We start from the raw sequence: 13,521 nt of genomic DNA on the forward strand, positions 1-13,521 counted from the left end.
ACACATGGTAATATAGTATTCAGCATAAGTTTAAAGTTTTAGGGTATAAAGATTATATTTCTCCAAACTCATTTTACTAGACCACCATTACCCTGATACCAACCAGATAAGGATACTACAAGAAAAGAAAAGAATAGGCCAGTATCACTGATAAACTCAGTAAAAAAAAAATCCTCAATAAAATACTAGCAAACAGGGATTTGTTCCAGGATGCAAGGATGGTTCAACATCCCTAAATCAACCAATGTGCTCTACCACATTAATAAAATGAGAATAAAAATTATATGATCATCTCAATAAATGCAAAAAAGCACTTGACACAATACAAATCCATTTATGATAAAAAATTCTCATCAAAGTTATTGTAGAGATAATGCACCTCAACATAACAAGGGCCAAGGAGATGAGCATAAGTGTTGGTTTGCTTTCACTCCCTGCCATTTACCAGCTAGGGGTGGACAGGCATGTTACCTTTCTGGGCCTTGATTCTCTCTCCTGTAAGACATGATACTTACACTTGCTTTCCATGGTCACTGTGAGAATTGACACAATTATCTTATATACAGTGCTAGAATGGTGACTAGTACACGTTAGGTCCTTAAAAATGTTCTTACGGTTATTCTAGGGAATGGGTTAGCAATAAAGACATTTTCTAATTATCTGGCTCCAATCACTTGATATTTGGAACACCTCCATTCATTGCTAATAGCTTAGTTTTGCTAAAACACTGCTTTTATTATATCATCCTCGTGATCATCAATTCTCAGTGATTCCACACTGCCTTCAGGAAAAGATGCATTCTCCATAGCCTTATTGCCAAGACATCCATTCCTCTGAGGTAGAGGGAAACAAGATGCCCAAAACACAATTTTAATCTTTTCATTTGGGAAAATGGAGTGCCTGAAAACTCGGATTCACTTTGTAAACAGCATATGTTGTATTTTCCTTCAGTGCGCTAAGCCACCAATCCACTGGGATAATGACACACTAAAGTAAATTCACTTTGTTTTCCTGAAGTCTTAAAACATCTTTAATATCTCCACTTGCCTTGCCACTCTAAATAGACTAGGAAGGAATGACAGTGAACATTGATCACAGACAGCCACTGGCATAGTTACTAATAATTAGGCATATTTGCAACACAAGGTAATAAAAAATGATTTTATTGTGATTTTAAGAGAAATAAAAATTTAGACATTTATTATGGACAGTTGCTAACAACCACATACACAAAAAATCTTTTACCTAGAACATCTTTTTGTAAGTCATGGCATCTGGTTTGCAGGTTCACTTCCTGTTGTTTAGACGTCTCAATCTGCTGAGACCTCAGAATGGCTGCATCTGACAACAACTTCAGGCTTTTCATTTCCTCTTCTAGGCATACCTTATTTCTGTGGGACACTGCCAGACTTTTATTCAGTATCTCTATTTCTGTAAAGAAAATTCAGAGTTTACAAATAGACAACACTGCATTATAATGTTCAAAAAAGTGACTATTTTCTTTTAGAAAATTAATATTTGAAAGCCAAGATGACTTTCCTGAGAGTATAATGACACCAAACCCAAAGCTTTCATGGTTATTCTGAAAAAGAAAAAGAATTGTGTTGCTAAACTGTGCATTATTCCTTTTAGGTTGTTCGGGATTTTTTTGTCTTTAAGTTGTACTAAATGGCAATTTGGCCTGCTTTTTAAATACTCACATAAATGAGTAACATATCTGCGTAATGTTCTGGGTTTTACTGAAATTAAATTGTTTTCTTGGCAACATGATTCAGAAAGGTAAATTTAAATGTGCTAGCATGAGCTAGCTGGATGGCATTTCTAGGAGAGTAACTCGGATACATCTATACGAATTGCATAAACAGATGAACAGAGAGGATCCAGAGACATGGAAGCATGGAACAGAGTGCAGAATCTCAGAGGGAAGGTCAGAGAGGGTGGCTGGGTTGGGAGGTAATCAACCGAAGACCTTGTATGTATATATGCATAACCCATGGACACGGACAATTAGGCGGTGAAAGTCTGGGGTGAGGGGTGGGGGCGGGCTAGAGGGGATTAATGTGGGGTGGGGAGGAGACATATGTAATAGTTTCAACAATAAAGAATTCCTTTTTTTTTAAAAAAGCAAATTTTGGAAAAAGGTAATAAGGGTGGAAAGGAATAAAAGGATGCAATGTCCAAAACTAATGAATTTATGAACATAAAGTATTAGTTAATATATTGTAAAGATTTTAACAATACTCTATCCCCTCAAAATGAGACCAGAATTTCATCATAGTAATCATTTGTCATTCTCCTATCTACTTAGAGCAATAAAAATAGGACTTCCCAGCATTATGTAGATTTAAATGTACTAATCTATAGTAATAAAAGGGTAATATGCTAAGTAGACGAGACGTCCATCTGGATGAAGCCAGGGTTGGAGCGAAGGCCGGGACCCGGGTGCCTGCCAGTGGCAGCTGGAGTGAAGCAGCCTGGGTCCCAGGTGCTGGCAGCTGGGGAAAGGAAGGCCTACTCTTGCACAAATTTTCATGCATCGGGCCTCTAGTTTTATATAATTTCATGAGAAATGCATGGAGCATGTTATCCTTCAGAGTGATAATTTATTATCAAGCTATCCTTTCATCAGCCTTTTTTAGCAATGCTGCCTTAAATCACACTATTAAGATATACAAACACACACAATAATGATAAAATACTACAAAATTTGTACAACCACAATTAATTGAAATGATGAATACGTGAAAATATGGACAGCCTGCTTTTCCAGAGTTCATTTGGCATTCCTTTCCTTACTTAGGTCATTCAGGGCCACATGATGGGTGTAACATGTGATTAGATGTCAAAGAGGTTGGCTTGGTTTATTGGTTGTGTAGCCAATACAGCAAAAATAGCAGCCCCATGGGCCAGTGAGGACCAGAAGTAGAGATCAATGGGACAGACCCGGCAGCAGCTAATATGGCCAGGAAATGCTTACAGCAGTATGCTGGAACAGGGCACAGAGACCAGGGCACATCTTAAAGGAGGGGATGAGTACAGTCAGGAACATGGTCCAAGGAGAGAGAAGCAAAATGTCTTTATGTGGAAAATGTTTGTCCGGAAGACAAAGTGGCATGTAAGACAGACCTAGGTCATGAGCACTAAGGGTCTGGCACCTTCTGTACTTTTAATTCTTGCTCATAATGGAAAACTGGGGAAATAAATTGGCAGGAGCCATTGGGGTCTACCATATTCCAGTAATTATATAAAAATGTTTTTCTTAAGAACAGTTATATGCTTCTAAAAACTTACAGATGCACACACATTTGTGTGAGAAAAACCAACACACTAGTACATAGAGCTTTAGAAAGAATGTTGTAATTTTTCTTCAGATCTGAAAAGTCTTCCTGCGTATTTTTATAGCCCTAAAGGTGGTGTCTTATGACTAACTTGTATGTACTGTACTCTAACCATCTATGCTTGAGTCAGCATGACACTGCAGAGGGGCACACGCTGCCAGAATGGTGCTGCTTAGGCTAGCAGGCTGACTGTTAGTGGGCACGACCATCTGTCTCTAAACTAACTACTCATGTCAACATGACTTTCTGTCTGACATTAAAAGAATAAGAATCTGCAATGCAGATTCATTTGTCAAATATATTCCAACACATGGAAAAATACAGCAAGATTTCAAAACTAACAAGAGCTTCAATGTTTCTAACATGGAATTAAGAGAGTAAACTCAAGGGAGGTGAATTAACTTACCCACGGCAAACCACATATCCCTGTGGCAATCTGGTGTCAAATATTCAATCCTACCTTCATCATTAAAACAATTTCATGCTTGTCAGTCATATGTTCCAATTTGGGGTTCAAAAATTATGATCTCCACCAGACCAACCTATTCCAGTCATTGTTCCCACCTTGTGCTTTCCCTGTTTCAGGACCAGCCTCTGTATTTGTCTGAATTTAATTATTAAATTTAATTTTAAAATTTAAAAAGATATTGGTCATATACAAACTCATTTCTTGAAGGCATATATCAAATAACAAAATTAGGAAACTGAAGTTGTATGGTTAAAATTTCTTTTTTCTAACATTAAACTATATAAAAATTTTAAAACATACAGAAAAGTGGGAAGAATTATACATGAACACAAATATACACACCATGTAGATTCTTCAATTAACATCTACACTAATAAAAGAGTAAGATGCAAATTGACCGTAACGTCACGACACCCACCAGCCAATCAGGAGCGAGTATGCAAATTAACCCAACAAAGATGGTGGGTTAATTTGCATATGCAGGTGCCAAGCGGCCGGGGGCGGAGCAGGATGCTTGCGTCATCACCATGGCGACAACGCAGGTGTTCCACACCACCCCAGCTGCTCCAGGCCTCTGGGCAGCGTGGGAAGGTGGAAAGACGGCTCCAGGCGGGTCTGGCTGGAGCGAAGGCGGTGCCAGCAGCCACGGGAAAAAAGGCCCATTCTTGCACGAATCTTCGTGCATCAAGCCTCTAGTTTTACTATATTTGCTTTCTCACATAGCTACCCATCTATCCATCTATCATATTTTATGTATTTCAATATAAATTGAGACATCAGTATACTTCACTCATAAATATTTCAGCATGCATATCAATAATTATCGCTCAATATATAAATTCCTTATTTTTCAGTATAATTTACCTATAAAGAAATACACAAATCTCAAATGTAAAGTTTTTAACAAATGCACCCACTGTGTAACCCAAACCCCTACCAAATAGAGAGCAATCCCATCATCGCAGAAAGTGCCTCAGTGCCCCTTTTCCAGTTAACCCTCCACTCTAAGATAACTAATGTTCTGATTTATCTTCCTCAGTAGAATAGTTTTGCCTATTCTAGAACAGCCTATAAATGGAATCATACAATATGTGTTATTTGTGTAAGGCTAATCTTCAGGAAGCACAATATTTTTTAGATTTATCAAAGTTAACTGTATTATCAGCAATTCATTCTATAGTTCATTTTTTAATTTTCTTTATTGATTAAGATATTACATATGTCTTTATCTCCCCCTTACCCCCACCCCCACCCCCAGTTCATGCCCTCACCCCCCTGATGTCTGTGTCCATTGGTTATGCTTATATGCATGCATACAAGTCCTTTGATTGATCTCTCCCCCTTACCCCCACCCTCCCCTACCTTCCCTCTGAGGTTTGACACTCTGATCAATGCTTCTCTATCTCTGGATCTGTTTTTATTCATCATTTTATGTTGTTCATTATATTCTACAAATGAGTGAGATCATGTGATATTTATCATTCTCTGACTGACTTATTTCACTTAGCATAATGCTCTCCAGGTCCATCCATGCTGTTGCAAATGGTAAAAGTTGCTTCCTTTTTACAGCAGTGTAGTATTCCATTATGTAGATGTACAACAGTTTTTAATCCATTCATCTGATAGGAATTTAGGCTGTTTCCAAACCTTAGCTATTGTAAATTGTGCCGCTATGAACATAGGGGTGCATATATCCTTTCTGATTAGTGTTTCTAGTTTCTTGGGATATATTTCTAGAAGTGGGATCACTGGGTCAAATGGGAGTTCAATTTTTAGTTTTTTGAGGAAACTCCATACTGTTCTCCACAGTGGTTGCATCAGTCTGTATTCCCAAAAGCAATGCACAAGGATTCCTTTTCCTCCACATCCTCGCCAGCACTTGTCATTTGTTGATTTGTTGATATATAATACCCGCAAATCAATAAACTGATATATCACATAAGCAAATTGAGAGATAAAAATCACATAGCCATATCAATTGATGCAGAAAAAGCATTTGACAAAATCCAACACCTTTTCTTGATAAAACCCTAAGCCAAGTGAGAATAGAGGGATCATACCTCAACATAATAAAAGCCTTGCCGAAACCGGTTTGGCTCAGTGGATAGAGCGTCGGCCTGCGGACTGAGGGGTTCCGGGTTTGATTCCGGTCAAGGGTATGTGCCTTGGTTGCGGGCACATCCCCTTAGGGGGTGTGCAGGAGGCAGCTGATCGATGTTTCTCTCTCATCGATGTTTCTGACTCTCCCTCTCCCTTCCTCTTTGTAAAATATCAATAAAATATATTTAAAAAAAATAAAAAATAAAAGCCTTATATGACAAACCTACAGCCAACATCATACTCAATGGGCAAAAACTAAAACCATTTCACCTAAGACCAGGAACAAGACAGGGATGCCCACTTTTAACACTCCTGTTTATCACAGTACTGGAAGTGCTAGCCATAGCAATTAGACAAGAAGAAGAAACAAAAGGTATCTAAATTGGGAAAGAAGATGTAAAACTGTCATTATTCACAGATGACATGCATAGAAAACCCTAAAGACTCCCATAAAAAAACTACAAGACCTAATAAATGAATCCAGCAATGTAGCAGGAAACAAAATTAACGCCAAGAAATCTATGGCATTTTTATACACCAATAGTGAACTTACAGAAAGAGAGACTAAAAAAAAATCCCATTTACCATTGCACCAAAAAATTAAGATACCTAGGAATAACCTTAACTAAGGAGGTAAAAGATCTGTACTCAGAAAACTACAGGACACTGAAAAAAGAGATAGAGAAAGACATAAACAGAGGGAAGAACATACGATGTTCATGGATTGGTAGAATCGACATCATTAAAATGTCCATACTACCAAAGCAATCTATAGATTCAATGCACTCCCCATTAAAATACCAACGGCATATTTCACAGACCTAGAACAAACTCTCCAAAAATTCATCTGGAATAAAAAAAAGACCCCGAATAGCTGCAGCAGTCCTAAGAAAGAAGAACAAAGTAGGAGGGATCTCAATACCAGATATCAAGCTGTATTACAAAGCCACTGTTCTCAAAACTGCCTAGTACTGGCATAAGAACAGACATATAGACCAATGGAATAGAATAGAGAACCCGGAAATCAACCCAAAACCACAATGCACAATTAATATTTGACAAAGGAGGCAAGAGCATACAATGGAGTCAAGACAGTCTCTTCAATAAATGGTGTTGGGAAAATTGGATAGATATATGCAAAAAAATGAAACCAGACCACCAACTTACACCATACACAAAAATAAACTCAAAATAGATAAAGGACTTAAACGTAAGATGGGAAACCATAAAAATCTTAGACAAATCCACAGGCAGCAAAATCTCAGACATATGCCAAAGCAACATCTTCACTGATAAAGCTCCTAGGGCAATGGAAACTAAAGAGAAAATAAACAAATGGGACTACCTCAAAATAAAAAGCTTCAGTACAGCAAAAGAAACCATCAACAAAACAACAAGAACGCCCACTACATGGGAGAACATGTTTGCCAATGTTATCTCCGATAAGGGTTTAATCCAGGGGTGGGCAAACTTTTTGACTCGAGGGCCACAATGGGTTCTTAAACTGGACCGGAGGGCCGGAACAAAAGCATGGATGGAGTGTTTGTGTGAACTAATATAAATTCAAAGTAAAGGAGCGGAGGAGAGAGCAAGAGAACCCTCTGCTCTTTCGGCTCTGCAGGCCGGACAGAACAGCCAAACGGGCCGGATCCGGCCCGTGGGCCGTAGTTTGCCCACGGCTGGTTTAATCTCTAACATTTACACGGAACTCATACAACTTAACAAAAGGAAGATAAACAACCCAACAAAAAAATGGGTAATGGACCTAAATAGATACTTTTGGAAAGAAGACATAAGGAAGGCCAAGAAACATGAAAACATGCTCAAAGTCACTAATCATCCGAGAGATGCAAATCAAAATGACAATGAGGTACCATCTATAGTTCATTTTTTATTCAGGTTTTTTGTTTTGTTTTTTGATAATCTATTCTGTTGATTTACTTCTGGGTTTATCCAGTTTAAGGCTATCCTAATAAAAGAGTAATATGCAAATTGACCATGCCTCCGCCACACCCACCAGCCAATCAGGAGCGAGTATGCAAATTAACCCAACCAAGATGGCTGCAGCCACGGAGAGAGCAGGAGGCTTGGGTTTCCCCGGCAATGGAGGAAGCCAAGCTTTCTGCCTGCCCTGGCCTGCCTTGGCCTCCGCTTAAGGCTATAAAGTTTCAATTATAGAAGATAAATAATGCCAACAAAAATGGCTGCAGCCACGGAGCAAGCAGGAGGCTTGGCTCCACTCAAGGCTACAAAGTTTCAATTATAGAAGATAAATAAATCCCAATAAAAATGGCTGTGGCCACAGAGTAAGCAGGAGGCTTGGCTCCACTGAAAGCTACAAAGTTTCAATTATAGAAAATAAATAAATCCCAGATACCAGGGCCTCTGCTTGTGTCACCAGGGGGTGTGGCCAGCCTGCAAACCACCACAGGCCCCTCGCCCAGGCTGCCCCACACCCCAAGAGAACCCCCACCCTGATCTGGGACACCATTCAGGGCAAATCAGCTGGCCCCCAACTGTGCACCAGGCCTCTATCCTATCTAATCCTATCTAATAAAAGAATAATATGCAAATTGACCATCACTCCAACACACAAGATGGCTGCCCCCATGTGGACACAAGATGGCCGCCACAAGATGGCCTGCAGGGGAGGGCAGTTGTGGGCGATCGGGCCAGCAGGGGAGGGCAGTTAGGGGTGACCAGGCCTGCAAGGGAGGGCAGTTGGGGGCGATCAAGCCTCCAGGGGAGGGCAGTTAGGGGTGACCAGGCTGGCAGAGGAGGGAAGTTGGGGGCAACCGGGTCTGCAGGGAAAGGCAGTTGTGGGGGACCCAGGCCTGCAGGGGAGGGCAGTTAGGGGTAACCAGGCCTGCAGGGGAGGGCAGTTAGGGGTGACCAGGCCTGCAAGGGAGGGTAGTTAGGGGCAAACAGGCTGGCAGGGGAGCAGTTAGGCATCAATCAGGCTGGCAGGGGAGTGGTTAGGGGGTGATCAGGCTGGCAGGCAGAAGCGGTTAGGGGCAATCAGGAAGGCAGGCAGGTACCAGGATCGGGCCTAAACGGGCAGTCGTACATCCCTAGAGGGGTCCCAGATTGGAGAGGGTGCAGGCTAGGCTGAGGGACACACACCCCCATGCACGAATTTTGTGCACTGGGCCTCTAGTTTTAAATAAAGCCTGAATACAGGTGCTGAATATTTTTATATTCAGTATTTTTTGTGGACATATGTTTTCAGGGGGTATAACTACCAAAACGAAGAATTTCAGAGTTATCAGATAGAAGTCTCTTTAGTCTTAGAAAGCACATCATATATTTTTTCAAAGTGGCTATAGCATTTTATACTCTCATCAGTTTGTAAGAGTTACAGTTGCTTTCCTTCCTCACCAATATTTATTGTCAATCTTTTTCTTTTTAACCAGTCTGATGGGTATGTACTGATGACATCTGCATTTCTCTTATGAATGATAATCTTGAGTACATTTTAATGTTCTTATTGACCATTTGTATATCTTTCCTTGTGTCTGATAAAATCTTTTGGCCATTCTTTATTGGATTGTTTATCCTTTTATTGTTGACTTATAGATGTGTGTTTGTTTTATTTTGTGTGTTTTTTATGTTGTTGTTAATCCTCACCTGAAAATATTTTTTCCATTGATTTTTAGAGTGAATGGAAGGGAGGGAGGGGGGAGAGAGAGAGAAACATCTATGTGAGAGAGACATAGCATCTGTTGCCTTCCCAACTTGCCCTTACTGAGTCCTGGATGAGCCCTTGACTGGGAATCAAAACCACAAGCCTTCAATACACGGGCCAATGCTCTAACCACTGAGTAATACCGGCAAGGGCTGACTTGTTTTAATGTAACATGTACAGCAGTTCGTTGTCACATGTTTTTTTTTTTTTCTTTATTGATTAAGGTATTACATATGTGTCTTTATCCCCCCACCCCTCCCACACACCCCTGGTATCTGTGTCCATTGGTTAGGCTTATATACATGCATACAAGTCCTTTGGTTGATCTCTCCCCCTTACCCACACCCTCCCCATCCTTCCTCTGAGGTTTGACGGTCTGATCGATGCTTCTCTGTCTCTGGATCTGTTTTTGTTCATAAGTTTATATTGTTCATTATATTCTACAAATGAGTGAGATCATGTGATATTTATCTCTCTGACTGGCTTATTTCGCTTAGCATAATGCTCTCCAGTTTTTAAAAAATATTTTCTCTGTCTGTGACTTATCCATTCATTTTCTTAATGGCATCTTTGATGAGCAGAAGTTTTAAATTTTGATGAAGTTTAACTTATCAATTTTTGTTCTTCTGTAGCTCTTAATTCTATGTCCTATCCAAATAACTTTTATTTACTATCAATTTATGAAGACGTTTTCCTGTTTCTTATTTTATAATTTTAGCTTTTATACTTATGTGATTTATGTTGAATTAATTTTTATCTACTATGTGATGTAGGGATTAAGGTATATTTTCCCATATGGGTATTCAGTTGTTACAGCACAGTTTAGTGACAAACTTTCTTTTTCCCATTGGATTATTTGGTGCCTTTGCTAAGAGTGAAGTAATCACATAAATAGGGGCCATAATCTACCATCAGCATCCTATACCAGATTGGTAAATTTCTCATAATCAACGAATCTACATTATTATCACCCAAAATCCACAGTTTACATCAATATTCACTCTTGCTGTTGTACATTCTATGGGTTTTGACAAATGTATAATGACATGTATCTACCATTATAGTATCATACAAAATATTCACTGCCCTAAAAATCCTTTGTGATTCAATGCCCTAAAAAATCCTTTATAGGTCTGAGGGAAAATTACAGTGTTCTTTCTTTCTAAAGAACGAAATGCCATAGCTCAATGTAATTACAGTGATTTTTTTTTTAAAAAAAAACTTCAGATGTCCTGGCTATAATTTACCTAAAAGTTTTATGTACTTCATCACAATCTATCGATTCATCCTTCCCTCCAACCCTGGCAATTACTGATCCCTTTTCCATTTCCATAGTTTTGCCTTTTCCAGAATGTCATTTAGTTGGAATCTCACGGTAGAGACTTTCAAATTGGCTTCTTTCACTTAGGAATGTGCCTTCTCTCAATTTTTGACATTTTCACCATATGTGCCTGGTTTGGGTCACTCTACAGTATTTTGGGATAGTTATTTTGTCCCAAATTTATCATTGTTATCTGTGCAAAGGCTGACCTAATATGAGCTACTTAACTATTAACAGAAGAAAAAGTTTTAAAATGCAAATTGGTACATTTAACAGAAATAACCAGACTTCTGACCACAGCTCAAGAATAGATGTATCACAGCTTATCTTAGACCAGCCTATATTTACTGAATTTCAGGGTTTCAATAGATCATAATGACCATCTAGTCTGTCAGCCAATAACAAGTTTAAAAGTTCATCATAAGTCCCATCACATAAAATACATCATTACTCACAATGTACTACTTATAAAAAAAAAAAAAGACAATTACATTCTATATGTATGTAACAAACCTGACAAGGCTGTTTCACTTATGTATTTAATTTGAAGAAAAACTTCTCCTTTCAGTGAAGTCCAGTTTTGAAAATGGTCATATACTTCATTTTTAATGCTGGTTATTTCCCTTTTAGTAAAAGTAAGTAATGAAAGAGTCTTATTCCAGAAATATTTGTATTCCATCAATCTTTGACTGTAAGGTAGTAAAAACAAAGGATTTTTAAAATTGCAAGCATAGTAACAAATATTTCTTTGAAAAAATAGCTTCATTTGAAAAATGGGTTTAGAGCAGGGGTGAGCAAACTTTTTGACTCGAGGGCCACAATGGGTTCTTAAACTGGACCGGAGGGCCGGAACAAAAGCATGGATGGAGTGTTTGTGTGAACTAATATAAATTCAAAGTAAAGGAGCGGAGGGGAGAGCAAGAGAATCCTCCGCTCTTTCGGCTCCGAGGGCCGGATAGAACAGCCAAACGGGCCGGATCTGGCCCGCGGGCCGTAGTTTGCCCACGGCTGGTTTAGAGTAACTATAATCTACTGTCTAAATGGGGACAATTTTGAAAGTGATGTGCTGTTTGTATTTTGCTGAGATGACAGATATAAACTGGAAACATCTCAGAAAACCTAAGGTATAGGGTTTTCCTAACTCATTTCCATTTTGTTATCATTTTAACTATAAAGACAGCTATTTTTATATGCAACAAGAGGTCCGGTGCACGAATTCCTGCATGGGTGGGGTCCAGCTGGCCCACCCCAATCAGGGCCAACTGGGCCAGGCCTTGGGGGAGGAGACGTGGGAGATTGGCCAGACCCTGGTTGAACTCGAACTCCCAGTCGAACTCTCGGTTGAGGGGACAATTTGCATATTAGCCTTTTATTATATAGGATGATTCTATTAATCTTTTAAAATTAATTTAACAGCAAACATTAAGTGAAGAAAATTAGGTCAAAAGTGACTTAGTCACAGAGCCTAAATGAGAATGTTGGATTCTTAGATAGCATTCTTCCAGCATACCATGGTTCCACAGGCAGAATAAGACCTGGGGTAAAAATAACAAAACCTTTAAAAATGACTAATCCAGTGCTGCTTCCTGAAATGCCATAGCTCAATGTAATCACAGTTATTTTTTTTAAACTTCAGATGTCCTGGCTATAATTTACCTAAAATCAAGGAATATGCAGACACAGTCCTGGGAGTTATCACCAAAAAGATGATGAGTGAAGCCATGGGGCTGTAATTATTTGGTAAATATTTATCTCCCTGAGTAGACTAGGATCTATGATGCAAACACCATATATGTCTGTCTTGTTCATCACAATCTCCCTAGCACCTAGCACAGTACATGCTCAACAAATATTGACAAATAAATAAATGAATGAAAAAATAGATGACTCAGTTGGCAGAATGAAGAAGTCAGAAGTGCTGAGGATAAAACACTGGACAACATTAACATTTATGGGACTTGAACAGAAAAGAATCCCTCAAAGGAGACTCAGGAGGCACAACCAGTGAGTTAAAAGAAAACCAAAATAATACTATCAGGAAAGCCAGGGGATAAGACAATTTAGAGAAAGTAGTGGCCACAGTTTGAGGCCCCAGATAAAGGCTGAACAGAGTCCACTGTATCTGGAATTAAGGGGGCATTAGGTGATCTCAGAGAGAGGCATTAGGCAGGAAAGAACTGAACAGTAAAGCAGAAGTGAGTAAACAGGGGACTATGCAGTAGCTACAATTGAGGATACTGACTGAGGCAGCAAGAAGAGAAAGAGGACAATACAGAGCAGAATGGTTTGTTAGGATGGGAGACACCTGAACGTGTGTACACAGCTGGACACAGTATGAGTGCAGTCACATAGGCTAAACACAGACAGGAAATGCACTCAGTTCTTGTGCAAAGTCCTAGAAAGGCAGATGTAAGTAAAGCAGAGACTAAAAGATTAGCTTTTGCCAGGAAGAACAGGGGTGGTGTGATTCGGGGTGGTAATTAAGGCCCACCGAGTGATCAGAAGCCACAGGGGATGCCTCAATCAGCAGACAGAGCTGGGAGCCAAGAGAGATGTTGATTTCAAAAAAGCACAGAAAGAGTCCAAATAGATCACTAACTGAAGAAAG

The 13,521-nt window shown here is 39.4% G+C and overlaps 1 protein-coding gene across 1 annotated transcript in view; it reads right to left on the minus strand.

Moving 5' to 3' along the window:
- Positions 1-13,521, minus strand: part of LEKR1 (leucine, glutamate and lysine rich 1) — a 128,987-nt gene that overhangs the window by 59,760 nt on the left and 55,706 nt on the right. The window contains exons 5-6 of the mRNA XM_080657047.1: positions 11,427-11,602; positions 1,246-1,431 (exon numbers count right to left, since the gene is read on the minus strand). Coding sequence (XP_080513173.1) covers positions 1,246-1,431; positions 11,427-11,602 — 362 coding nt within the window. The remainder of the gene's footprint in view (positions 1-1,245; positions 1,432-11,426; positions 11,603-13,521) is intronic.

Source organism: Plecotus auritus (assembly GCF_963455305.1).
Source record: "Plecotus auritus genome assembly, chromosome: 2".
Taxonomy (NCBI): Eukaryota; Metazoa; Chordata; class Mammalia; order Chiroptera; family Vespertilionidae; genus Plecotus; species Plecotus auritus.